The 26,882-nt window shown below is 36.4% G+C and overlaps 1 protein-coding gene and 1 pseudogene across 1 annotated transcript in view; both read right to left on the bottom strand.

Annotated features, from left to right (window-relative positions):
* Positions 1–26,882, bottom strand: part of FCHSD2 (FCH and double SH3 domains 2) — a 251,191-nt gene that overhangs the window by 67,935 nt on the left and 156,374 nt on the right. The window contains exon 9 of the mRNA XM_045555521.1: positions 2,002–2,124. Coding sequence (XP_045411477.1) covers positions 2,002–2,124 — 123 coding nt within the window. The remainder of the gene's footprint in view (positions 1–2,001; positions 2,125–26,882) is intronic.
* LOC123643010 lies at positions 13,476–13,561 on the bottom strand (annotated as a pseudogene).

Raw genomic sequence — 26,882 nt, 5'->3', positions numbered from 1 at the left:
CTAGGAAGATGTAAGTTACTAAAATATACTGAAAAAGAAACAGAACACCTGAATGGACAAATAAACACAAAAAATTTGATCATTAGTCAAAAATCAACTATTCCATACAAGGAACAATATTCTCTTATGAAAAATTTCAAATATACATACATTAAAATCAAAAGAATTATACAATAAATACCTATATACCCACTACCTAGATTCTGCAGTTAATATTTTTCTATATTTTCTTTCACATAATTTATTATCTTACCCATCTATTCATTCGTTCAATTCTTCTTTCTACATATCAATCCTTTTATACATTTTCTTATATTCTGGGAGGTAAAAATACAGGAAAATAGGTATATGGCAGGACTCTAAAGCACCAGGCTAGTAATCTTTATATTTCCATATCAACCTAGCATTTTTTTATTTTTCTAAAAATAGAATTGGGGCCAGGTGTGGTGGCTCATGCCTGTTATCCCAGCACTTTGGGAGGACTACTTGAGGCCAAGAGTTTGTGACCAGCCAGAGCAACACAGTGAGACCCCATCTTTACAAAAATTAAAATATTAGGCAGGCATGGTGGTGCGTGCCTGTAGTCCCGCCACTGGGGAGGCTGAGGCAGGAGGATCACTTGAGCCCAGGTGTTTCAAGTTGCAGTGAGCTATGATGATGCCACTGCACTCTAGCCTGGGCAACAAAGTGAGACACTGTCTCAAAAATAAATAAATAAATAATAAATCAATAAAATAAGTAAATAAATTAATAAATAGAATTGGGAGTTCTGGTACGCTGAAAATAAAGAATATATACACAAGAAGCATTCAGGATGAAGAGTCTGTGTCTCTTTTCTTTCCTGTCTTTGGACACTACTACATGAAAGTGAATATTCTGGACCCTTTCTAAATAATTTCTAAGGTATTAGCCAGTTCTCACTCTTCCTGACAAACAAGAGAATTGAACTGGATCTTTTAAAGCAGTAGTCATAAAATGCATATATTTTTATAAATGCATGCAGTCAATAAATATTTATTGTGCATTGAATTTATCAAAAGAAAACATTTACTGATCACAGGAACAATTTATCTTCCAAAGGATAGTTTCACTACTGCAAAACGTGTCAATCTATCAGATCCTGAAGGAAAGAGATTATATTTATTTTCTCTGTACACAGTGTGAAATGTCAACAAACTTGATGGATCTTAACACTTTTAAAGGAAAAGAATACTATCAATAACAGCATATAAATAGTAAAATTTAATTAAAAAAACCCAAGATATTATAGTATTAATTTTTTAATCAATTATAAAATGCTACTTTCTCCTTTGTGCTCTATTATTATTTTCTGCACATAACCTGTTGTTCCCCACCATGTGACTGAGTTGGGTGCATTGAAAATTCATTTGAGCGATAGATAAAACTTTATCTCTTTTTTTTTATTAAAGATAGGGTCTCACTCTGTCACCCAGGCTGGAGTGCAGTGGTGGGATCATAGCTCACTGTAGCCTCAAACTACTGGGCTCAAGTGATCTTCCTGCCTCAGCCTCCTGATTACCTAGGACTATAGAGGTGCGCCACCACATCCGGCTAATTTTTAATTTTTTTGTAGCAATGGGGGTCTATGTTGCCCAGGCTGATCTTGATCTTCTGGCCTCAAGTGATCCTCCTGACTCGGCCTCCCAAAGTGCTAGGATTACAGGAATGAGCCACCATGCCCACCCAGAAGATAAAACTCTTTAAACCATTCTTCTCAAAGGCAATGCACATGGCAATGGACTGATGTTGTGAGCTAGTCTGTATCATCACTTCCTTTTTCGCCCTTGGTGCCACCTTCACCAACACATCAACAAGGAGAACAGAATATCCTCCAACTTTGCTAGAAGGAATGCTGTTTCCAGGAAATTTGTCCTTTAAAGCATTCCTTTGATATCATTGGTACCTTCATTTTGTTTGTATGCAAAAACATTTTAGATTCTAAAATGGAAAACACCACATATTGCACTAAAGGTAACTCACCTTGCTAGAGTTTTCTAACAAAAACTGGAATGTGTTCTGCACAGCTTGGCATGTTTCTAGCTCAGTCCGGCTGAAGGCTATTAAATAATCCTTGAGGTGGTCATACACATTTCCATCAAGAGCCTGTAACAGAGGAGTAAATAAAAGCAAAACAATTATAATAAAGCTTTGACCCCTAATGCCTTCTGCCTATGAGAAAAGTAGGTATGTTCAGTTTGAAATCTATTAATAATAATAAATGGACAAAAGATACAGACTGTACACAAGCAAATATGTACAGTTAATGATCACTTGGGAAAATGTTGAATCTCTAATAAAGAGGAACCAAGAGGTAAGATCCAATATTGGTAAAGCTGTGGAAGAACAGGACGCATTTGGAGACAGAATGCTGGGTTGTGATCTTTGCTCATCTGCTTATTAACTTCTGTAGTCACTTCATAACAGAGTGGGTGTAGGAGTTAAATGAAATAATAAATGTGAAAAGATTCAGGTGCAGCGCCTAGAACAGAGTAGATACTCAAGAAACATTAATCTCCTCCATTTTTCCTCATCCATTATTGGCAGGATCATAAATTAGTACAGGTATATTTACTAAAGAGCAGTCAGAGAAGAAACACAATAGAATTTTTTTTTCTTTTGAGACAGAATCTTGTTTTGTTGTCCAGGCTAGAATGCAATAGCATCATCATAGCTCACTGCAACCTCAAACTCCCGGGCTCAAGTGATCCTCCTGTCTCAGCCTCCCAGGTAGCTGGGACTACAGGTGTGCGCCACTACACCTGGCTAATTTTTCTATTTTTTGTAGAGATAGGGGGTCTATGTTGCCCAGGTTGGTCTCAAACTCCTGATCTCAAGGGATCTCAAGTGATCCTTTCACCTTGGCCTCCCAAAGTGCTAGGATTACAGGTGTGAACCACCACACCCAGCAAACAGTGGAAACATTAAATAAAGAGAAGTGAGTGCAGTAGTGTGCAACTATAGTCCCAGCTACTCAGGAGGTTGAGGTGGGAAGATTGCTTGATCTCAAGAGTTTAGGGTTACAGTTGAGCTATGACTGCATCACTGCACTCCATCCTGGGCAAGAGAGTGAGACTCTGTCTCTTAAAACAAAACAAAACAAAACCGTAACTCACAGTTCAGAGATAACTGTTTTGTAGAAGAAACACCAATGTAGTATCTATGAAGGGTTTTAAACACTCTCATTTGCTTAAACATTATAGCTGGACTCTTTGAAATTGAAAAAATGAAGAGAAACCCACTGAACATTTGAGAAAGATTAAGCTATGATGCATATACTCATTAAAATATATACAGCCACCAAAATAAAAACTGTGGAAACAGTTATAGATGAAAAGTATGTATCGAATAATTTTAGGTTACAAAAAGCAGAACAAATAGAATACATACATACTAACAACTATGGAAAAATATAACTATAATAATAATTGGCTGGGCGCAGTGGCTCACGCCTGTAATCCTAGCACTCTGGGAGGCTGAGGCGGGTGGATCGTTTGAGCTCAGGAGTTCGAGACCAGCCTGAGCAAGAATGAGACCCTGTCTCTACTAAAAAAATAGAAAGAAGTTATATGGACAACTAAAAATACATATAGAAAAAATTAGCAGGGCATGGTGGTGCATGCCTGTAGTCCCAGCTACTAGGGAGGCTGAGGCAGGAGGATCACAAGAGCCCAGGAGTTTGAGGTTGCTGTGAGCTAGGCTAACGCCATGGCACTCTAGCCTGGGCAACAGAGTGAGACTCTGTCTCAAAAAAAAAAAAAAAATAATAATAATAATAAAAAAGGTTCTGGAGTCTGGCCCATCAATGTTTTCTTAAAAATTGAGGTAAAACTCACCCAATACAAAAGTCACCATTTTAATAATTTTAAAGTATACAATTCAGTTGCTTTTAGTATATTCACAATGTTGTGCAACCATCACCATTATCTACTATGATTACAAAACATTTGATCACCCCTCCAAAAACCCCTATACCCATTAAGTAGTCACTCCCTCTTCCTTCCTTCACTCTGGCCCTGGCAACCATTAATCTGCTTTCTATCTCTATGGATTCACCTATTGTAGATATCTCATGTAAATGGAATCATATGATATGTGGCCTCTTGTGCCTGGCTTCTGTCACTTAGCATAATATTTTCAAGGTGTTAGTACTTTATTCCTTTTTACAGCTGAATAATAGTCCACTGTATGGATTCCACTGTCTAAACACATTTTGTTTATACATTCATCAGCTGATATAAATTTGATCTTTTCCCACTTTTTAGCTATCATAAATAATGCTGATATGAACATTTATGTACAAGTTTTTGTTTGAACACCTGTTTCTATTTCTCTTGGGAATATATGGGAATATACCTAGGAATGGAATTGCTGGGTCATATGGTAATTTTGTTTAACTATTTGAGGAACTTTCAAACTGTTTCCATAGTGACTGCACCATTTTACCTCTCTACAAGCAATTTACGAGGGTTCCAATTTCTCCACACCCTTGCCCATACTTGCTATTTTCTGTTTTGGGAGGTTTTGTTTTGTTTCTTTAAATTATGAAAACCATATTAGTGGGTATAGGGAATAGTATCTCATTGTGGTTTGCATTTTCAGTTCTTTAATGTTTAATGATGTTGAATATCTTTTCACGTATTTATTGGCCATTTGTATATCTTCTTTGGAGAAATGTCTATTCAAGTCCTTAACTCATTTTTAAATTGTCTTTTTGTTGTTGAGTTGTAAGAGTTCTTTATATATTCTGGATACTAGACTCTTACAAGATATATGTTTTGCAAATATTTTCTCCCATTTTGTGGGCTGTCATTTCACTTTCCTGATAGTGTCTTTTGATGTACAAAAGATAATGATACAGTATAACTTAGCTATGTTTTCTTTTGTTATTTACATGTTGGTATTCTCTCTAAGAATCCTCAATGGAGGTCTTATAATAAAGAGATTCTTTTTGCATCTTATGTTTGGCTATTCCATTAAACTTTTACTACAAAACTGATTTTTTAAAAATACACAAATTGTCCCAAAAGTATTGAGTAATGAAGCTGCACCCTCTATAGTGCTTATACCACTAGATGGCACCATTGAGCACTTTAGATATAGGCAGTGCAAATACCTTTAACGTAATGTTCATATAATTATATAACATCATCAGAGAGACTGTTGGTGTTAAGTCTAAATAAAATTTCCTACCTTAGGACATGCTTTTTCATGAACGTGTTAAACGAAGAAACATAACGTCTTCTGACATAGGTTTCTGCCTTAGAAATGCTCTTGGTGGATGATCATAACTTTGTGTTTGCCAGAAACCAATGGAATATTTTATTTAAATACAGCAAATGGTAATATAGGCATCATGAGCTCAGAAAAAGAAGGCATGCATTTAAAGGTGAACCAAAGGCACACACAGTTTCTATGATCTCACTGCAATATAAATTGAGTATCTACTGTGCCAGGGCACTGTGCATGTGAGTGAGAGGGAAGAGAAAGGGTAAAAAAAAAAAAAAAGAAAAAGAAATCAAAGTCCTTTTGTTACTTCTGTTTTTGACCTTACTGTAATCAGGATTACTTCTGATTGAAGATAATATTTCCCACTAAAGTAACTATACTATTAATTTTGATCAAACTACACCCCAAATCAGGAATTGTATGTTCATTCAGCTTCTTAAATCCTACCATAAAAATTCTAAACACTTTATAAAGGTGTTCAAGAAGTAACCTGTTGCTACAGTATATTTTACTTTAGCTATAAAAATATATTATCTCACTAGGTCATGAGATAATAACTGACACACAAATCCCAGGGTATGTCAGCAGACATGATGATCTGAACTTGGTTGTCAAAGCCTTACCATGTGGAGAATGAGTAGAAATACTGATTTTTTGTTGATATTTTAATAGTTTTGAATTTAGATGTACAAACATCTTTCTTCACTTAAGTTCAAGGAATGTCAACCAGAATTACAGATGTGCCATTATTAGTTGCCATTAAGAGCTAAAAAATAATAATAAAAACCATTGCAACTTGGTGACAAGTAGTACCTAACTACTTATACTAGAAGATTTACTTCCAATAGGGGTTTGTGCCTATTGAACTTTTTAAAAAAAAGGTAAAGCCCTACTTAACACTAATAAATCCTAGTTTTTACTATACTAACAGTTCACAAGTACAAGGGCAGAGTGTGGTGGGGCTCACACCTGTAATCCTAGCACTTTGGGAGGCTGAGGTGGGAGGATCATTAGAGGCCAGGAGTTTGAGACCAGCCTGAGTAACACAGTGAGACCCCATGTCTACAAAAAATTGAAAAATTAAGTGGGTGTCGTGGTGCATGCCTGTAGTGCCAGCACTCAGGAGGCTGAGGCAGGGGGATTGCTTGAGCCCAGGAGTATGAGGCTGCAGCGAGCTATAATGATGCTACTCCACTCTAGCCCAGGGCACAGAGTGAGGAACAAACAAGCACAACACAAGTATATTTCAGTCCTGCCCTCTCCTTCCTTGGTAGGTAAAAACTGTAGGTCTTTAGGAATAAGGAAGATCCTTCAAATATTCCCTGCTTTTTATATTCTAAGGTCTATCAGTTGTTTTCAAATTTAAGTGTGTATGAGGGTTCACTGCAGAGTTTATTAAACACATATCATTTTAGGGCAGTGAAGCTATACTGTATGATACTTTAATGATAATAGATACATGTCATTATACATTTGTCTAATCTCATAGAATGTACAACACCAAGTATGAACCCTAATGTAAACTATGAACTTTGGGTCATGATAGTGTGTCAATGTAGGTATCACTCCGTTGGGGGATGTTGATAGTGGGAGAACTGAGTGTGTGCAGGGGCGGGGGTATAAACAATCCCTGTGCCTTCTGCTCAGTTTTTCTGTGAAACTAAAACTGCTCTAAACAATAAAGTCTACTTAAAAAAAAAAAAAAACAAAAATAGAAACACAGATTGCTGGGCCCCACCCCCAGAGTCTCTGATTCAGGAGGTTGGGGGTGGGGCCTGAGATTCTGCATTTTCTAATAACCTGCTGCTGATCTGGGGACCATACTTTGAAAACTGCTGGACTATCCAGTTCCTTTAGCTGACCAGGTTGAGCATTCATGCAGACAGATTCCGGTGACTCTGCAGCAGAAGTAGAGTGGCTGGAGGCAGAGAAGCCTATCATCCTGAATTGCATCACCACCACCAATAGGTACTATTATTGTGGATGGAGCAGCAGCTGTTTTCAACTGAGAATCATACTCTACTTCAGATGCAGACCAGGAAAGAGCTCAAGCTCTGAAATAATTTGATATAGGTTCGAGTCCCAGAGCTTTTGCTTACCTGATCATTTTGATGGTTTTCTCATTTGTAATTAGGGAAAGTGAAAATACCACATACTCCACAGGACACAGTGAAGATTAAGTAAGGTAACAGATGCGGCACAGTGTTAGTCTCTTTTCTTGCCTTGCTTTAAACTCTTCAATGGATTGGCCACATATTGATAATGGTTAAAACTGGGTAACGAGTATGTGGGGGTAATTATACTGCTTTTTTATTTTACTTCAGTGTATGTTAAAAATTTTCCATAAAAAGCAAAAAGAAAACCTGAATATCATATTAGGAAAATAAACTGATTTCACAAAACTTTTTCCTATGGCTCCCACTGTATATTTTGAAAAGTCAAAATTCTTTAGCTGGTGTTTAAAGTCCTTCACAATCTAGTCTCAGCCTAGCTCTCATTAGCACCATCTCTCATCACTGTTCTCTGCTTTGTACTTTCCATTCCAATCACACTGAGTCATTTTGGAAAATGACATTCATTTTCATGTTTCCAATTAAGTTATTCCCTTGGCCTCGAATGTTCTTCCCCCCTTTCTCCCACTTAAATACTAGTAATGATGGCTAACACAGGCGACTAACATTCACTAATGGCCTACCACGTTCCCAGTGCTTTATAAAACTGACTCAACTAGCTCCTCCTCAGTGCTCCTCAGTCTTCTTCTATATGTTGTATGAGTATTATTGCAAAACAGTGGATTCAGTCTTATTCAAGACACATTGCCTAACAGATAGCAGATGCTCAAAAATATTTACAGAATAAATAAATGAATGCCTTACTCTAGAGTTAAGTACTGTAACAAATATGCATCAAATTAGTTAGCTTACAGGCAAGCTACACCCAACATATTCTGGCCCAAAGAAAATGTACCATTAATCATCATATACCGAACACAGTAAAGGCTTCCCTTGGCTTCGATAACCCAAGTAAAGCTTAATGAAATTACATTAGGTGGGAGGCAGCCCAAATGATTGAAAGACTCTTTCAGCAGAGATTAATCTTAATTTTTTTTCACCCTATTCAACACCTAGAATTCCCTGAATTTTAATGATCACCTTTGTAAGACTGTGGTACTCATTAACCTGCATATGAACTAATTTTTCTGGTGGGTAAGAATAAGATAGCTGGAGGCCTTCCAGCCTGGGTGGATTATTGTTAGTGTGCATAGAGTTAATGCAGGAGGTGTGAAAATTAAAAAATGGTTGGAATTCAAAGCACAGGAAGTAGATGATAACCCTATGATTGGCTCTAGCCCCCTACCTTAAGTTACCAACGATGGCACCTAGAGATGAAGTTCAAAGCAATTCTGGGTAGTACTGTTTTAACATGGGTTGTGATTAGAAGGCAGATTCCATAAATATTTATATGCATTTTGATTAAAAAGCCAATGATTAGAAATGAATCAAAATATAATCAAATCAAAGAGCTTGAAAATACTTTCTACAAACTACTTCATCATAGTACTTATGACACTGTATTCAAACCATTTATATATACAGCTGATTTCCCCAACAGACCATTCGTTCCTTCCAGACAGGCAGCACTTCCTTCCTGCCTCCCTTTATTCCATCCTTAGCAGAGAAAGCCTCTAATAACTGAAATGAACTGAACTGAGAAGGGTGGGAGCTGCAAAAGCAGACCCCAGTTTTATAAGAGGGAAAGCACCAAAGACACATTTTGAGAGTAGAGAACAAGGCATTTATCTTAATTGGGTCACCTTTATTCTGGTGAAAAAAATATGTTGTGAAAGTTGATTATGAAATCGGGTCATTCTTATCATACTCAACTAAATCAGAGTAGAGGGGCCAGGGGAAGAAAGCACACAACATCTGCTCCAAGAATTAAATTTTTTATAAGCCCAGCTGCTGAAACTGCCTGTGGTATGTAATCTGATACCAGTATTATCTACTAGGTACTAGCACAACCTATTGTGACTCTAAGACTAGTTGTACCCACTGCTGTCACTCACCAATCAGAGCTTGCCAGTTCCCCAAAACTTTACTGGAGCCAATAAACTTTCTTTCAAAAGAATATGTAATACTTTTCTTTTTTATAAAACCTACAATCTTCTCTTTGTTCTTTAGACATATCAAAGACTACCCAGTCTGTGTGTATGCCCTGAATTGCAATTCCTCTTCCCAAATAAAATGTTTTAAATTTAGGGATTTGTCTCTGTATTTTATTTGATTTTGACAATGTAATTATTCAAACTGACAAATTTTTTTAAATTTTTAATTTTTTAACCTCCCCTTAAATCTTGCATAATAGGGCATCCAATAAACATTTGTCAAATGGAATTGTATAGACAAGGTCAGACGCCTATATATACACCCTCACAAAATCTTGTAATAGCATTCTGGGTCAATGCTAATTGTTTTGCTATTGTTGTTTTACATTTTTATCACACTGACTTGCATTTTGACCAGACACTATTTCCCTTCTCTGACTTTCAAACCTATAAATCAAACTATCTCTTAGAGTAAACCATTTTCTTCTCCATCTGCTTTTCTTTTTGTATTCCTAGCTCAGTGTGTGATGCCATTATCCACTCCCTTGCCTATGGCAGAAACCTGGAAGACAAGGTTTATTTTTTCCTCTGCCTCATCCTCCCACATCCATTTAATTACTAAATCTTGTTGACTCTACTTCTTAAATATTTATCAAATCCAACCCCTCCTCCTAACAGCCACAGCTATTACCCTCTGGTCATTCTGTCTCATCTGGTTTATTGCAACAATCTTCTGTTGCCCGAATCTACTTGTCCCTCTCACCAACTCATTTCCATTCTGCAGCTAGGAGAATGTTTCTAAATTGTACGTTTACTTGACTGCTCAACACTGTTCATTGCCTACCCATTCCTTTTTGGAAAAGGTTTTAAAAAATCTTCATCATGGACCATGTTATCTGAACTTGGCTTACCTCTTAAGCTTCTTCACTTATTACTTACTACTCCCCATTCCCTTCCCCATTACACTTTCCCTACAGTGCCTATTTTTTGGTTCCTCCAATAATCCTCTTTTGTCTCTTGCTTTTACACATTTAAGTGAGCAAGACACAAAATGTTCTCAAAATACACTTGTTTCTTCAATTTCAAGTGAGCAGATGTGCACAAATTTCAATTCAAAGAGACCTGTACGAAGACCAATAAATTTCTTAATGAGACCTTAGCGTTCATATATATGCTCTGAAATGGTAGGAGAAGCATTCTTTCGAGGTTTATACAAATATGAGTTAATCTGGCAGTTCCTTGACAGGCTCCAATATGAAAAAATTTGGTACGTAACTCATCCAAATATGCATTTAAAAAATCGTCAAGCTTTTTCTTGACTATTTGATACAAATTCTAGGGGAAAAATTCTGTAATTTGTAAACTCAGAAAACACAGGGCCTTTGATCAGCAAGCAATATATTTTAATGATCCAGTGGTGTTTTTAAAAAATGGACTTGGAATGCCTTTATGCAGCCATGTTCTTTCCAGGTAGCTATTAGACCACACACTCCCTTACATATTACCTCTGCCCTCTTTACTCATTTGCTCTACCTGACTCCTAAAATCAGTAGAGTTTGGAACCCAAACTTATAATGGTAAATATTCAAAATAGTAAAAAAAATTTGGGTTATTCTAAAGACAAATTCAGAAACTTAGAATTCTAGGGTGTTCCAATGAATATTTATTATACTGGAAAGTATAAATCCCCTGGAACTTGTTTGAAGAGGAAAATTACGATGAATTAGGAATTAGGAGAAAAAATGTGTCATTTTTCTAAGCATTTGATGCAATTTCCCCTACGGTAAGAACTTTAAACAGTGGCCTCCTTATTTGGATCAAGGAAGGGCATAGATGCTTTAGTCACAGAGTTATGCTGAAATTCTGAGTTTCCTTAACGCGGCCTAGAATAACAAACTCTTCTTTTCTCAGAGCAGTGGGCTTTTCTAAAATAGTGTTTGGTAAAAAGTCAAGATGATGATAAATATGAATTGTCTTAAAACCAAATCATGAAATTGTACAGTCTTCCTCTGCTGATATTAGAAGAAAATACTGATTGCCTGTCATCTTTCTCAGAAGACTCCAAGCTGTACCTAACTAGGTTGCAAAGAGAAAGTAACTTTTTACAAATTTAAAACATCGAAGTAAATACTGGGCTGCATATGCAACACTGTAAATATCTTAATATGAGGTTGAATTTGTCATTGATATAAAGTAAAATTAGAAACACATCACCTAATTTTATACTTGGTTGTTTTATTTAAAATCACTGAGTTACTTCAGGTTCTATGAAAGAGTAAACAAAGTTTCTGTCTGTGAATTATGAAACCAGGGAAGAAAAAATTCAATACTGCTTTTCATCAGAGTCCATGTTATCCTCTTGAGTCATCAACTAGCATGCAAGAGAAGTCAGATGCCTGAAAGAGGTTTGGTGTACTACTTACAGTCATCTGGTTGTGAGTGTGCTAAAACCACATAATATTTAGGTTGCAACCCCAAAACAGTATGGTCCAATATAAAGCCTTAAACCATATACATGTGCATTCAAATCTCCATTGTACCACTTCCCAGCAACATTACTCTGGGAAGACACTGACCATTCTTGAGCTTTAATTTCCTGATCTGATGGAGTTAAAAGAGTATGGTACTTGTATTAAAATAGTAAAGCTTAACCATTTCTATGTTTTATCAGAGAATTTCATCTATATCCGTTACAGGACTACAGTATGGAATTTTGGTGATGGACTTGGTTTTTTGTTGTTTGTTTTTCTTTTGAGACAGGTTCCCTCCTCTGTCATCCAGGCTGGAGTGCAGTGGCGCAATCATAGCTCATTGTAACCTTGAACGCCTGGGCTCAAACAATCTTTCAGCCTCAGCCTCCTGAGTAAACAGGACTACAGGTGCGCGCCACCACGCCCAGCTAATTATTTTTATTTTTATTTTTAGAAACGGAGTCTTGCTATGTTGCCTTGAACTTCTAGCCTCAAGAAATTCTCGGCTGGGCGCGGTGGCTTGCGCCTGTAATACTAGCACTGGGAGGCCAAGGCGGGCGGATTGTTTGAGCTCAGGAGTTCGAGACCAGCCTGAGCAAGAGTGAGACCCTCGTCTCTACTAAAAAATAGAAATAAATTAGCCAAACAACTAAAAAGAGAAAAAAAAATAGCCGGGCATGGTGGTGCATGCCTGTAGTCCCAGCTATCCGGGAGGCTGAGGCAGGAGGATTGCTTGATCCCAGGAGTTTGAGGTTGTTGTGAGCTAGGCTGACGCCATGGCACTCTAGCCCAGGCAACAGAGTGAGACTCTGTCAAAAAAAAAAAAAGAAAGCAATTCTCCTGTCTTGGTCTCCCAAAGTGCTGGGATTACAGGCCTGAGCCACTGTGCCTGGCCAGGTTTGGTTTTTGAGTCAGACTCTATTATATACTTTTTTTTATATACTTGAGTAGTATCATCTGTTCTATAAAATAATATAAAGTAATACTATCTCTTCATGAGGTCTGTTAAATAGATATTTTCTATGTGCCATTTTAATTCCCTTATTTCTTTTACTACATATTTTGAAGTTACCTCTGTAGTGGCTGCCCAGATACTACAATTAACATGTTAATTTAAAGCAATTTGGTTTGGATTAATGTAACCTTAATTTCAACAGTATATAACAATTTTGCCCCTGCATAGCTCCATTCTCTCCCTTTTCTGTGCTATTATTAATCATAGAAATATATCTTTATACACTATAAGCCCATCAATGTTTTATAATTACTGCTTTATGCATTGTCTTTTAAATCAGACTTTATATTATTTACTCTTTCTCAGACTAGATAATCTCAACTGATCTTTACAATCACAGATTCGTTCTTCTGCCAGCTCAATTTTACTGCCGAACCTTTCTAGTATATTTTTATTTTGGTTATTATATTTTTAACTCTAGCATTTCTATTTAGTTCCTTTTTATAATTTCTATCCCTTTGTTGATATTCTATATTTAGTGAGATATCCTTCTCATACTTTCCTTTAGTTCTTCAGACATGGTTTCCCTTACCTCTTTGAATATATTAAAAATAGGCAATTTTAAATCTCTGTCTAGTATGTCCAATGTAGGGACTTCCTTGGGGATGTTTCTACTGACTCTGTTTTTTTTTAATTTAAAATTTTTTTTCCAGTGCTCTACATCTTTCGGAGAAACTTCTCTAGTAACGAACTATAGAAATGACCCCTGAAAAGTATAGTCTTTATTGACTCCTTTTCCCCCTGTGTATGGGCTATACATTTCTGTTTCTCTACATGTCTCATAATGAGACGGGGGGTGGGGAGGGGGGATGGGTGTATGCCTACACGATGAGTGCGTTGTGCACCGTCTGGGGAATGGTCATGCTTGAAGGTGCTGACTCGGGGAGGTGGGGGGTGGGGGGAGGGGATGGAGGTATGACTACATGGTGAGTGCCAGGCGCACTGTCTGGAGAATGGACACGCTTGAGGCTCTGACTCAGGGGGATGGGCGGGACACGGACAATGTATATAACCTGAGCTTTTGTATCCCCATGGAGAGCTGAAATAAAACAACAACAACAAAAAAAAAAACACAAAAAAAACTAAACATTTAAATAGCATATTTCTGCTCACCAACCATACCACCCCAATAACAAAGAGGATCTCTTCCTTAGCTATGGTCCTGATGACTAACAGGTAGTGAGGATATGGACACAGCTGCAGAGCTGGTGGCAACTAGAGCTGGAAGACCAGAAAGTATTTAGCATGAAGAACATATATAACTTCAGTTTTAGTTTAGGAAGCAACATCCCTGCTCTTGGCAATCTGACTGTTCCTTACCTTGAAATTTTAGGGAAGATCAATATACATTTCTTGGACATATGGGACCATTAATGGAAAAGAAATAGTCTGATCCCCTTAGGAGTTTCAATTGCTGTCTTCCAAAATAACAATTGGTGGTTGCACTAAACATGGTCTTATCCTTTACAGCCCCAAGACAGCCTCCAAGAGGAACAATCTTAGACATATGGTATATTCATATAACAGCTAAATTTCTCTGCACCTGCTTTATCTATGTAATTTGGGATACTATGACAAAAAAAGCCTGTGATAAGCACAATAATAAAATAATTATATTCAACAGTTCACTTCAGTAGAGTATTTCTTGAGAACCTGCTCTGTGCCAAGAACTATGCTAAGGGTTGAGTCTGTGTTTGTATGTGTTTTTGAATATATAACCACGAGAACTTGGCCAAGCAATGGAAACAAGCATGTAACAGGATAATTTCAGTTACATGGGGTACTAGAAGAGAGGCATCTGGACAAATATGGAGGTTTAAAAAAGATTTTCTGAAGGAAATGATGTCTAAATATATTCAGTATTATGTTAAGACACCATGGGAAATATAGAACATAAGATAAAATATGTGAAACAGAATAATGTGTTAATTTAATTTAATTAAAATATGGAACAAAGTAAGGATAAGTGCTATGTCTAAGTAGCAAGGAAAACAGCAGATTAATGTTGGTGGAGTTTCCAGGGACTATGTCTCTGAGCGGGACATGAATTCAGATAGGAAGAAGGCATTCCAGGTAGGGAAATACACCCACAGCACCCTCAGTGGCATAATTTAGTTGCCTGAGGTAAAACAATGAAGAATGCTGAAGGTAAGGCTTGGGAAGTAAGGTAAATTCAGATTGTGGAGGATTTTGAATTCTAAGATTCATACAGGAATTTAGATGTTAGCCCCACTAAGACTGTTAGATAACGCCATTTTAAGAAGTTCAAGAAACCTGGAAAGGCCCAAAGAATTGAGAAAGTCTCAAAGATCTAGACAAGAAGGGCCTAGGGTAGTTGGTTAAGGGTGTCCAAAGCAGTAGCAGCCTTGGGAAGAACCAAATCTAGCTCCCTTTCCGCTCTTTTTCTACTATCCTGGGGTCTATGTGTGCCTATAGCCAAGAAAACAAGTCAGGGACTCACAGGGTGTCCTCTTCCTTCCTAGAAGAGAGGTGAGCAGATCACAACATCTTACTAGATGAAGAAGCTTAGGCATCTGCCAGCAGGTAGTGGGAGTCTCTATAGGTTTGTCAGGAGAGGGTCAATTTTCTTCATTTTTTTACCCAGATTCTACTAAAACAGTGGGGAAGGGACCTGTCTTGAAAGTCGTTCAGAATTATATTAGTCACAATTTTTATTAACAGAATGATTCAATTCTTAAAACTATTGAAATCAATAGTTATCAAAGCTAACTCAAGACTAATTTATCATTTTGACTACTTCTATCTTCTCAGTAAATGAATTAATTAGGTTTTAAAATGGTCTTTGAGTTGTACTCTAAAGCAGATTTAAGATTATTAATATTTTCTAAAAAAATAAGTTAGTATAGAGCCACAGAAGTTTTGGTCTTTACACATAATAAAAGTGGTCTCTGAGCTACTAAATATGTAATGCAAGCTATTTTCAAATTTTAATACAGTAGCCAAATTGTTCCTTTTGGGGGGTATATAGTTATTCAGAATATCAAATTGTTCAAGTACAGTGCCTGTGAAAAAAGAATTTGGCTTTCCTTATTATAAACACTCAGATGTCCACACTGAAGTCAATTCCAGCAAAAACTTCTGCTGTGCTCAGCTGTATCTGAATTACAGAAAAAACATTAGCTGAGGACGTTCAGGAAGGACGGAAGGTCAAGAAAGAGAATCCAATTCTCAGAACAATGACAGCAATTCCTCCCTAAAAAATCACAACTAAGCATTTTTTTCCACACTTAGTAAAAGTGTGGCCGCAATATATTATGCCTTAAAAAACCTTTCTAAGGAATGGATTTAAAATTATAAAACAAAAATCAGGTTTTAGTTTCCTTATTCCAAAGTTATATTGTAACTTAATTTTCTTTAAAGTGGTATAGAGGTTTACACAGATGTTAAAAGCTGCCTGTTTGGTGAAAACATTTCAGTTTATCTGCCAGATTTTGATCTCTTATAGGAAATCAGGGAAGACGGCTGGTGACTCTTTCTATTACCAAGTAGTAAAGTCCCAGGGAGCTTCTTCGAGAACATCTGTGGACTGTTTATACAGTCCCCTCTGGCAAGAGTCCCCTAGTGTGTTATACGGCAGGGCTCTAGCCTGTGTAGAAAGTGCAAGCAAATTCAAATTCAAAAGCCATTTATGGCCTACCACAGATGACTCTTGGCTCTCATTTCATAGAAGTAGGACAAATAAATTTTAGCCCTAAGTAGGAATTAGCTTTGCCATCATCCTTAACCTTTTAAACACATCACCACCAAGATTCTACAGACTGAAAAGTCTCACAAAAATATTTAAATGGCTGTGTGTGTGTTTATACTGTGCTTATGACACATGCATCATACTTTAGATACTGAAAGGCCTTTTGTAAAGTATGTTACTATTTCAGTTGATATGAACAGGTTTGATCAGAAACATGCTAATATCTAAAACACAGTTGCCAAATATTTTAATATTAAAGGAAATAATATATGTAATGAGGTTAGCACAATGTGTGGCAAGTAATAAATAGTCAATAAATAAAGCTATTTTAATACTTTTATTCTCTTTCAAGGGACCAGAGGCCATATGGGTCTGGTTCACTATTGTGTCCCCAGTGAATAAAACACAGAAGGTATTCAGTAAATATTCGTTTAATTATAAATGAATGGCCTGAAATAAAAACATTTGCTAAAAATCACCATATCTTCCATGACTAAAATAGTACCTAAGAGGATGTAAGTACTATACTTAAATTATAAATTATATAAATACTTTATATATTTATAAACATATAAATTATAGAAATAATAACCATAGAATTTATGTTTATAAATTTTTTTTTTTTTAATTTTTTGAGACAGTTTTGCCCTGTCTCCTGGGCTAGGGTGCCATGGCGTCAGCCTAGCTCATAGCAACCTCAAACTACAGGGCTCAAGCAATCCTTCTGCCTCAGCCTCCCGAGTAACTGGAACTAAAGGCTTGTGCCACCATGCCCGGCTAATTTTTTCTATATATTTTTAGTTGGCCTGCTAATTTCTTTCTATTTTTAGTAGAGATGGGGTCTTACTCTTGCTCAGGCTGGTCTTGAACTCCTGACCTCGAGTGATCCACTCACCTCGGCCTCCCAGAGTGCTAGGATTACAGGCGTGCGCCGCCGCGCCCGGCCTTGAGTTCATTTTTATACATGGTATAAGATAAGGGTCCAACTTCTTCCTGTTGCATGTGTATAGCCAGTTGTCTCAGCACCATTTGTTGAAGACTATTATATCTCTTGTAGAAAAGCAACTGATGATATATGTATGAGTTTATTTCTGAACTCTCAATTCTATTTCATTAATCTATATGTCTATCCTTATGTAAGTATCATATTGTTTTGGATTACTATATCATGGTAGTTAAGTTTTTTATTTTTATTTATTTATTTATTTATTTTATTTATTTTTTTTTGAGACAGAGTCTCGCTTTGTTGCCCATGCTAGAATGAGTGCTGTGGCATCAGCCTAGCTCACAGCAACCTCAGACTCCTGGGCTTAAGCGATCCTACTGCCTCAGCCTCCCGAGTAGCTGGGACTACAAGCATGCGCCACTATGCCCGGCTAATTTTTTCTATATAGATTTTCAGTTGGCCATATAATTTCTTTCTATTTTTAGTAGAGACGGGGTCTCGCTCTTGCTCAGGCTGGTCTCGAACTCCTGACCTCGAGCAATCCACCCGCCTCAGCCTCCCAGAGTGCTAGGATTATAGGCGTGAGCCACCGCACCTGGCCTTATTTTTATTTTTTAAAACTGGGTCTCACTCTCGCCCACAGTGGAGTGTGGTGGCGAGATTATAGCTCATTGCAGCCTTGAACTCTTGGGCTTAAGCAATCCTCCTGTCTCAGTCTTCCAAGTACCTGAGACTATAGCCACACATCACCATCCTAGATATTTTTAAAAATGTTTTGTAGAGACAGGATCTCGCTATGTTGCCAGGCTGGCCTCAAACTCCTGGCCTCAAGCAATCCCCCCGCCTTGGCCTCCCAAAGTGTTAGGATTACAGGCATGAGCCACGGCACCTGGCTTCCTTGTAGTAAGTTTTGAAATCAGGAAGGGTGAGTCCTCAAACTTTGTTCTTCTTTTCAAGATTGTTTGGGCTATTCAAGGTACTCTTAGAATTTTCAAGGTACCACAAGAATTTTAGAATCAGCTTCCCCATTTCTGTATAAAATACAATTGGAAATCCTATAGAGATTGCATTGACCTGTACATCAATTTAGGGAGTAAAGGCTGTCCCCAGGTTATGGAAGAGATATGTTCCTGAGAATGCCTTTAGGTTGGACTTGTATGTAACTCAGATGCCTGATGAACAGTGCAGACATGGTAATGCTACTACTAATAATACTATAATGGCTCATATGTGGTAATAATACAGTGCAATACTGTAATAATACCCCGGTACTGTAGTAATAAGTTACAGAACTATTATGCCTAGCACTCTGCGAGGCTGAGGTGGAAGGATCGCCTTGAGGTCAGTTCGAGACCAGCCTGAGCAAGAGCGAGACCCCATCTCTACTAAAAATAGAAAAAATTAGCCGGGCGTGGTGGCGCATGCCCGTAGTCCCAGCTACTCAGGAGATGAGCCCAGGAATTTGAGGTTGCAGTGAGCTCTGATGATGCCACTGCACTCTAGTCCGGGTGACAGAGCAAAACCCTGTCTCCAAAAAAAAAAAAAAAAAGTTAAGACAAAAGTGATGCTGTGCATAAGTGACCATATAAACAACGATACTAGCTGCTAGCATAAAGATGCTGTGCCAACAAACCACTTATGCTATGTGGGTTTGTTTACATTCCAGGAAGAAACTAGTTCCTGAATTCTTAATTTAATTATTTAATTATAAATTATACTTATGGGGAGCCTTGAGAACCTGTTTGTAAGTACAAGTCGGGTCATCTGTAACTCACGTACTGCCTGTACTGCCATCTTAATAATATTAAGTCTTCCAATACATGAATATGGAATGTCTTTCCACTAACTTATTACAGGTCTTTATTTTCTCTCAACAATGCTATGTAGTTTTCAATGTACAAGTCTTACACCTCCTTGGTTAAATTTATTCCTAAAGATTTTAATGCTTAATTTTTTATGCTATTGTAAATGGATTTATTTTCTTAATTTCTTTTTCAGATTGTTCATTGCTAGCATACAGAAATACAACTAATTTTTGTGTGTTGATCTCATATCCTGCAACTTTGTTGAAATCATTTATTAGTTCACAGTATTTCTGTGGATTAAGATTTTCTCTATATAAGATCATGTCATCTGAAAATACAGATAATTTTACTTCTTCCTTTCCAATCTGAATGTGCGATCATAGCCTACTGCAACCTCAAACTCCTGGGATCAAGTGAATCCGACCACATTTTTAGTACTTCTTAAATTTCACATAAATATATTATATATTCATAAACAATATACAATAATGTTTTAGGCTTTTAAGAAATTATGTAAAGTGGCATTGTCCTGTTCTGCAACTTGGTATTTTTAATGATACACTGTGTTTTTGGAATTTATCCAAAAATATATGTAACTCAATTCATTTTAGCTTCTGTATTGTATCCCATTTTATAAATTGCAATTGATTTATATAGTCTGCTATTGAAAGGCATTTGAGTTGTTTCTAATATTTTATTATTAAAATGCTGCTATGAACATTTTTGTACATACTTTCATATACATCTGTACATACAAACATGTACATGTACATGTTTTCATAGAACTGAAATTGCTGAGTGGCTCATCATGCCACTGGACTCTAACCTGGGCAACAGAGCGAGACCCTATCTCAAAAAAAAAAAAAAAGAAAAAAGAAGAAAAAGAAATTGATTTTTAAAAATGTGGTCAGAAACAAATGGTACTATCTTCAGAAGAGTGGCTGTCTCTGGAAGTGGGAGGGAATGAGAAAAGAAGGAATAAAATAGGTGGGGGTGATACAACAGGATTTAAGCTGTTTGATTTCTTTAAAAAATTTATCTGAATTGAATGAAATTACTATTTCCTAATTTCAAGGGATATATAAACATATTATTCTTTGTATTTTTTCTATATGTTTGAAGTATTTTCTTTTTTCTTCTAATTTGAGGAAATAAGGGATTTCTTTACTACTGGATAGAAGTCCAAGATGACTGAAGAAAAGCTCTGAGAGGAAAAAGATTAGCAAGAGGCCCAATCAGGAGAAAGGCAGCACAGAACAGTATGGAGATCATGGGATAGGAGAGCACAGATGATATGCAAGGCTCAAATCCTGGGTGGAGACTTGCAGTTCTCTAGGAAATGGATCTAGTTTACAGCGAATTTTTCTAGGAAATGGATCTAGTTTATAGTTAATTTAGGGGCTTTAAAAAAAAACTCCCTTCTGTTTCTTGGTTTTCCCTAATTTCACTGATCATTAAAGTTTCTACCTTGGATTATGGGAAAGCAGTAGAGGTGAAATTCACATTACCTTAGTTAGTTATTAATAGTTTCAATGAAAGGAGAGGAAATTGAAGAGAAGGACAGATGAGATGAGGGGGTTGGGTAAGAAGGAGGTGAAGGGGATAGAGACGGAAGTGAGAAGTCCCTGAGTAGACACAAATAAAAAATAAACAAAAAATCGTATAATTTAAAAACTGAATTGAAAAAAAAATCATTGTTAACACCATTAATTACTGTTTGCTGTTTACTGTGTCTTTTTCTACTAGCTATAAACTCATCCTGCAAGGGAAAGGATGCTGTCTGTTTTGCTCACTGATCTCAGGCGCTCAGGATGGTGCCTAACACTTAGTGTTTATTCAAGATATACTGGCTGAATGAATGAATAAGACAAGATACGTAAATGTTACATTTTGATATTTTCTTAGTTCATTAGCTGCAAGAAATTTTAGTTAGCATATCTATAATTGAGATATTTGTTCTAAGGTACATAAAAACATTCTAAACTGCTGTGCTAAGTACACATTAAGATAAACTTACTTTGAAATTTAAAAGGGAAGAAAACATAGAGACACCTAAAGTTTCTCAAATATAATAATATGTAATTTAAAAAAGATAGACTGGTTAATAAATATTCAGACTTTTATCATTATTCATTGTGATGCTGCCAACTTTAACTTTTATTGCATGACCTGGCATTAAAACTAAAGAATTGCATCATCAATAATTACAATGCTCAGAATGTTAACACCTGATAATGTCCTCTAATACAAGTCAGTGAAAATATGCATTGTGGAAATATCTAGCATACATTACATTAAAATATATGATGGTATAAACAGAGTAATAGCTATCATTTACGGAATATCTATCACACGCCAGGAGCTTTGTGCAGTATCTCTTGCTTTCACAACACTGTGAAGTAGATAATATTCTCACTTTATGGACCAAGAAACTTGAGTCCTGAGATATTAAATATAATGCCCAGGGGAATTTCTCAGGCTCAACTACACATTCATACTCACAAGACTATTATAGGACATACTTGGCACCAGTCTACTCAAAGAGATATAGGACAAAAATGATAGTCTGGCAACAAGGCAGCACCGGATGTTCCTCTTTGTGGGAATAGTCTTCGCAGTCATCTGTGCATCTTGGGTATGCACACAGCTACCCAAGAGCTAGTCTCCTTGCATCCCAGCCCCCATTTTTATGCTCCAGGTGAGATTCGGGTCCAAGAAAATGAGACTCACATCAGTGAGTTTGGGAGTCACTCTGGTTTAACAGCCACATGCTCCACAGGGGCCAACATCTCTTATAGCAATGCTATAGGTATAAACTGCAGGTCGGTCCCTGAAAGGGACATGCAGTCACTAGAGCGACTGTCCTGGGGTAAACTCAATAATATGGTAGTCTCTTACAAAATATTTATAGGTCTTTAATTGGATGTAGTTTACTAAACATTTTTGACATAGCACATTTATCAGGACTCTAGACCATGCATTAATTACTAACAGGGGAAACAGAACCATCAATGGGTCAAAAATTGGTTGGGGGGAGAAAGTTTCTTAGATATTAACAGTAACGTGTGGCCCTCCAAAGGGCCCCAGCATATGAACAGATATACAGTATATATGTGGTGTTAACATTTCATATGGGTGAGGGCAATTAGGGAAAAAAAGTCTTAAAAAACTCATTAGGGGAACAATAATGTTTTGGGACAACAGAGTTAAAAAGTTAACACAAGGTCAAATTATCATGCAGAAGGGAAAAGAATTTTTTAAACCTTTACCCACATTAAGAGACTTGGTCAACATTACACAACTGGTAAGAGGCAGTATTAGAACTTTTTTTTTTAATTTCAAAATATTAAGGGCTTACAAATATTTTCGTTACATAGCTTGCGTCAGGGCAATAAATGTGCCCATCACCCAAATAGTGTTCACTGTACCTGTTAGGTGGGTTTCTGCCCCTCCCCTCATCCGCCCTCACAGTTAAGGCAGCATTATTATAGAACTTACACTTAGGTTTGTATGATTCTAAAGTCTGATCATTTTCTTTTCTTTTCTTTTTTTAATTTATAAAGAAAAGAAACATATTTCTTATAGTTATGGATGCTTACAAGTCCCACATCAAGGAGCCACATCTTCTTGCTGGTATCCCTAGGTGGTACGCGGTATCAATGGGGCCTGAGCATTTTCCAATATATCTTATTCCTCAATTAACAGCTTTAAATTTAGTGGAAGACCTAGGTTTTATGTTTAAATTTGTTTACACTTCCCTTAGGTAAGAAATACAATGTGTCACAAGAGAGGCTTGAGCTCTTCTCTTCCATACTCACACCCAGGCCCAAGTCCAGCAGAGGAGCAGAATTTAAGAGGTTTTTCCCATAGTGCCCCCTCTGACCTGTGATACATACCTGTAAATTGTCTGACTACAACTAAAGCTAACGTCAGTATTTACTTGACTCACATAGCAATTGATCACAAGATTTTGTTCTATGCAAATGAACTAATCAGACATAGTCACCAAGTCTAGCACGAAAGAGGATCATAATAAAAGATTAATAATCACACAACTCTACTGCTGGTCCTAATGGACATATAAGAACCCCCACCCTCCAGCACATTCTGTTGGAACAGCCCTTACTTTGAAATCTCCCAAAAGTTAGTCCATAGATTTTCCTAATTACAAATTAAAGTCAGTGTGCCAAAACCCCTACAGTAAAAAAATATATATTAAAAACATAATTTTCTAATTATAGATGTAATACATGTTCAGTGTAAAAAAAATCCAAAGAAAACAAAAATCACAGGTAATCTCACTATCTAGATAATCCCTTCCAAGTATTTGATGACTATCCATATATATAAATATATATAAATATGTGAACATATACTTATAAAATAGACTTTAAAAACAAATTTAGAAATCTATTTTACATATCATTTATGATCCCCATTCTAATCAGTTAATATAGTGTTAACATTTCTCATGGCAATATAATGTTATAACCCTGCACAACATAATTTTTATGACATAACATGGATATATCATAAATTATCTATTGATTATTACCAAGATTTTGATTACTTCAAATGACTGAATGTATTATTTTTGAACATGTTAGTTGCTTTCAATTTTCAAGCCCATTATAATCATCACGCATGTAGACAAATACTTTCACAGATATCTATTTATTTCAGAATAAATTCCTAGAATGTAATTGCCACAGCAAAGTATAGTTTATGTTAAGGCATTTGATATATATTACCAATAAGCCCTCCAAAACAACTGTATTAATTTACACTCTCAACAACAGAATATGAATGTATTCACAAAATTTTAACTTGCCATTTTGATGGATACAATTAACATTAACATTGTTATAATTTCCATTTCTTTCATTATTGGTGGGATAGTGGATTTTCGCAGTTACTAGTCTTTTAATTTGTTTATATTTGTGATATTAGTCACAATATAAAGTTCATCATTTTAAAGTATACAGTGCAGTGGCTTTTAGCATGTTCACAAAGTTATGTAACCATCACTACTATCTAATTCTAGAACATTCCCATCACCTCAAATAGAAACCTCACACCCATTAAGCTGTAGTAATACCATTTCCCCCCACCCCAGCACCTAGAAACCACTCATCTACTTTCTGCCTTTATGGATTTGCCTACTCTGGACATTTCATATAAAAGGAATCATACAATATTATAGTCTTTTGTGTCTGGCTTCTTTTATTTAACATGGTGTTTTCAAGGTCTATCCATGTTGTAGCATGAATGAGTACTACATGTCATTTTAAGGCTGAATAACATTCCATTGTATAGGTATACCATGTTTGTTTTGTTTATCCATTCATCAGCTGATGAACATGAGTTGTTTCCACTTTTTGACTATTATGAATAATGCTGCTATAAATATTTGTGTACAGTTTGTCTGAATGCCTGTTTCCAATTCTCTACCTAAGAGTGGAGTTTGTAGGTCATATGGTAATTCTGTTTAACAGTTTGAGAAACCACTGAACTGTTTTTCCACAGTAGCTGCATCATTTTACATTCTCAACCAATTTTTTTCATGTTCTTACCAACACTTGTTATTCTGTGTTTTTTGTTTTGTTTTGTTTTTAAATTCTAGCCATCCTACTGGGTATGAAGTGGTATTTCATTGTGGTCTTCATTTACATTTTCCTAACAACTAATGGTGTTAAGCATCTTTTCATGTCTTCTTTGGAAAAAAGTCTATTAAAATTCTTTGCCCTTTAAAAAAATCAGGTTATTTTTTTTTATTGCTAAGTTGTAAAGCTTCTTTACATATTCTGGACATCAGATCCTTATCAGATATATAATTTATAAATATTTTCTCTGATTCTATAGTTTGTATTTTCATTCTCTTTATAGATTCCTTTGATATGCAGACATTTCAAAATATGCAATCTATTTTTTCTTTTGTTGCTTATGCTTTTGGTGATATCTAAGAAACTACTGCCTATTCTAAGGTCACACAGAATTACATTTTTTGCCTTCTACGAGTTTTATAGTTTGAGTTCTTACATTTAGGTCTTTGATCCATTTTGAATTAATTTTTACATATGGTGTGAGGTAGAGGTCCAATTTCATTCTTTTTTGCATATGGATATGCAACTGTACCAGCATCATTTGTTGAAAGACTATTCTCTCCTCCATTGAACTCTTTTGGTACTTTGGTCAAAAATCAATTGACCATTGATATACAATCACTATTCTTTTGCATTTCTTTTTTAAACTGAATTTGTAGCTTTTCCTTATTTCTTTTTTAGGATTTTTTTTTTTTTTTTTTGAGGAAGGACCTTGTTCTGTCACCCAGGCTAGAGTGCAGTGGCATGATCGTAACTCACTGCAGCCCCAAACTCCTGGACTCAAGTGATCCTCCCATCTCAGCCTCCCAAGGAGCTGGGGCTATAGGTACACACCACCATGCCTGGCTAATTTTTTTTTATTATTTGTAGAGACAGGATTTTGCTATATTGCCCAGGCTGGTATCAAACTCCTGGCCTCAAGCAATCTTTCCACCTTGACCTCCCAAACTTCTGAGATTACAGAAATGAGCCACCTTGGGGGTGTAATTTTTATTTTTCTTATTGATTTATAAGAACACTTTAACTCCCATGTTATCATTTGGCTTATCGGATATTTAGAGGCAGCACAAATAGTGGTTGTGGTGGAAACTATTTGTTGTTGTCCACAAAAATCTGTTCTCCCTTTCTTTCTGGGTATATAGTGTGAGAATGCAATTCTTAGCCTCCTCTGCTGTTAGGTATGGCCATGTGATTACATTCTAATACAATGTGAGCAAAAGTAATAAATGCCACTTTCAGAACTAGATCTTAAGAGAACAGGTGTGTCTTCTCCATGCTTTCTTTCCCCTACTCACTGGCCAGAACCCTACTAAGCCAATGACTAAGGTTTAACCAGGCCATGATGACAGAAAGTGGTAGAGCCACCCTGCTACCTGGGTCCTTGAATAACTTAATGAGGCAGAACCTGCTTATCTACCGTGAATTATTGCATGAGAAATAATTAACATATATCTTGTGTGAGCCATTGCATTTTGGGTTTCTATTTTAGTTCTTTAGCTTTTATCCTAATTAATACAGAATTAGTATCTTATAGTGGGACGTTGCTGTAACAAAAAAACTAATAATGGTGGCATCTGATAAATGGTAGAGTTGCAAGGCAGTGAGGAAACAGATGCTGCAGATTGGGAAGCTAGCAGTATTTTTTATACCATGGCAAAACATCTGGCGAGAACATGGAAGGCAGACTAGGGTTCAAGACTGTAGCTCTAGGGCAGAGTTTCTCAACCTTGGGACTCTGAGTTATACGTAACTCACTTACTACAAGGCTTGGCACTATTATTAGTTCAACAAATGTTAGCTATTGTTATTGTTACTATTATTATACATTTTTAAAATTTGGGATTGTCAAATATATCACCATTTTTCTATCTAGTGCTTGCCTTTGCTAGAATACTTAAAAATCTCATTGCTTCACTAAGAACAGATAAACATTCACCCATGTTTTTCTCTACTACATCTCTCTTTAATAAACCTATAATTT

The sequence above is a fragment of the Lemur catta genome, chromosome 7 (genome assembly GCF_020740605.2).
Source record: "Lemur catta isolate mLemCat1 chromosome 7, mLemCat1.pri, whole genome shotgun sequence".
NCBI classification, from domain to species: domain Eukaryota; kingdom Metazoa; phylum Chordata; class Mammalia; order Primates; family Lemuridae; genus Lemur; species Lemur catta.
Note: the sequence above shows the minus strand (reverse complement) of the source record. Positions and strands in the feature narration are given on the sequence as shown.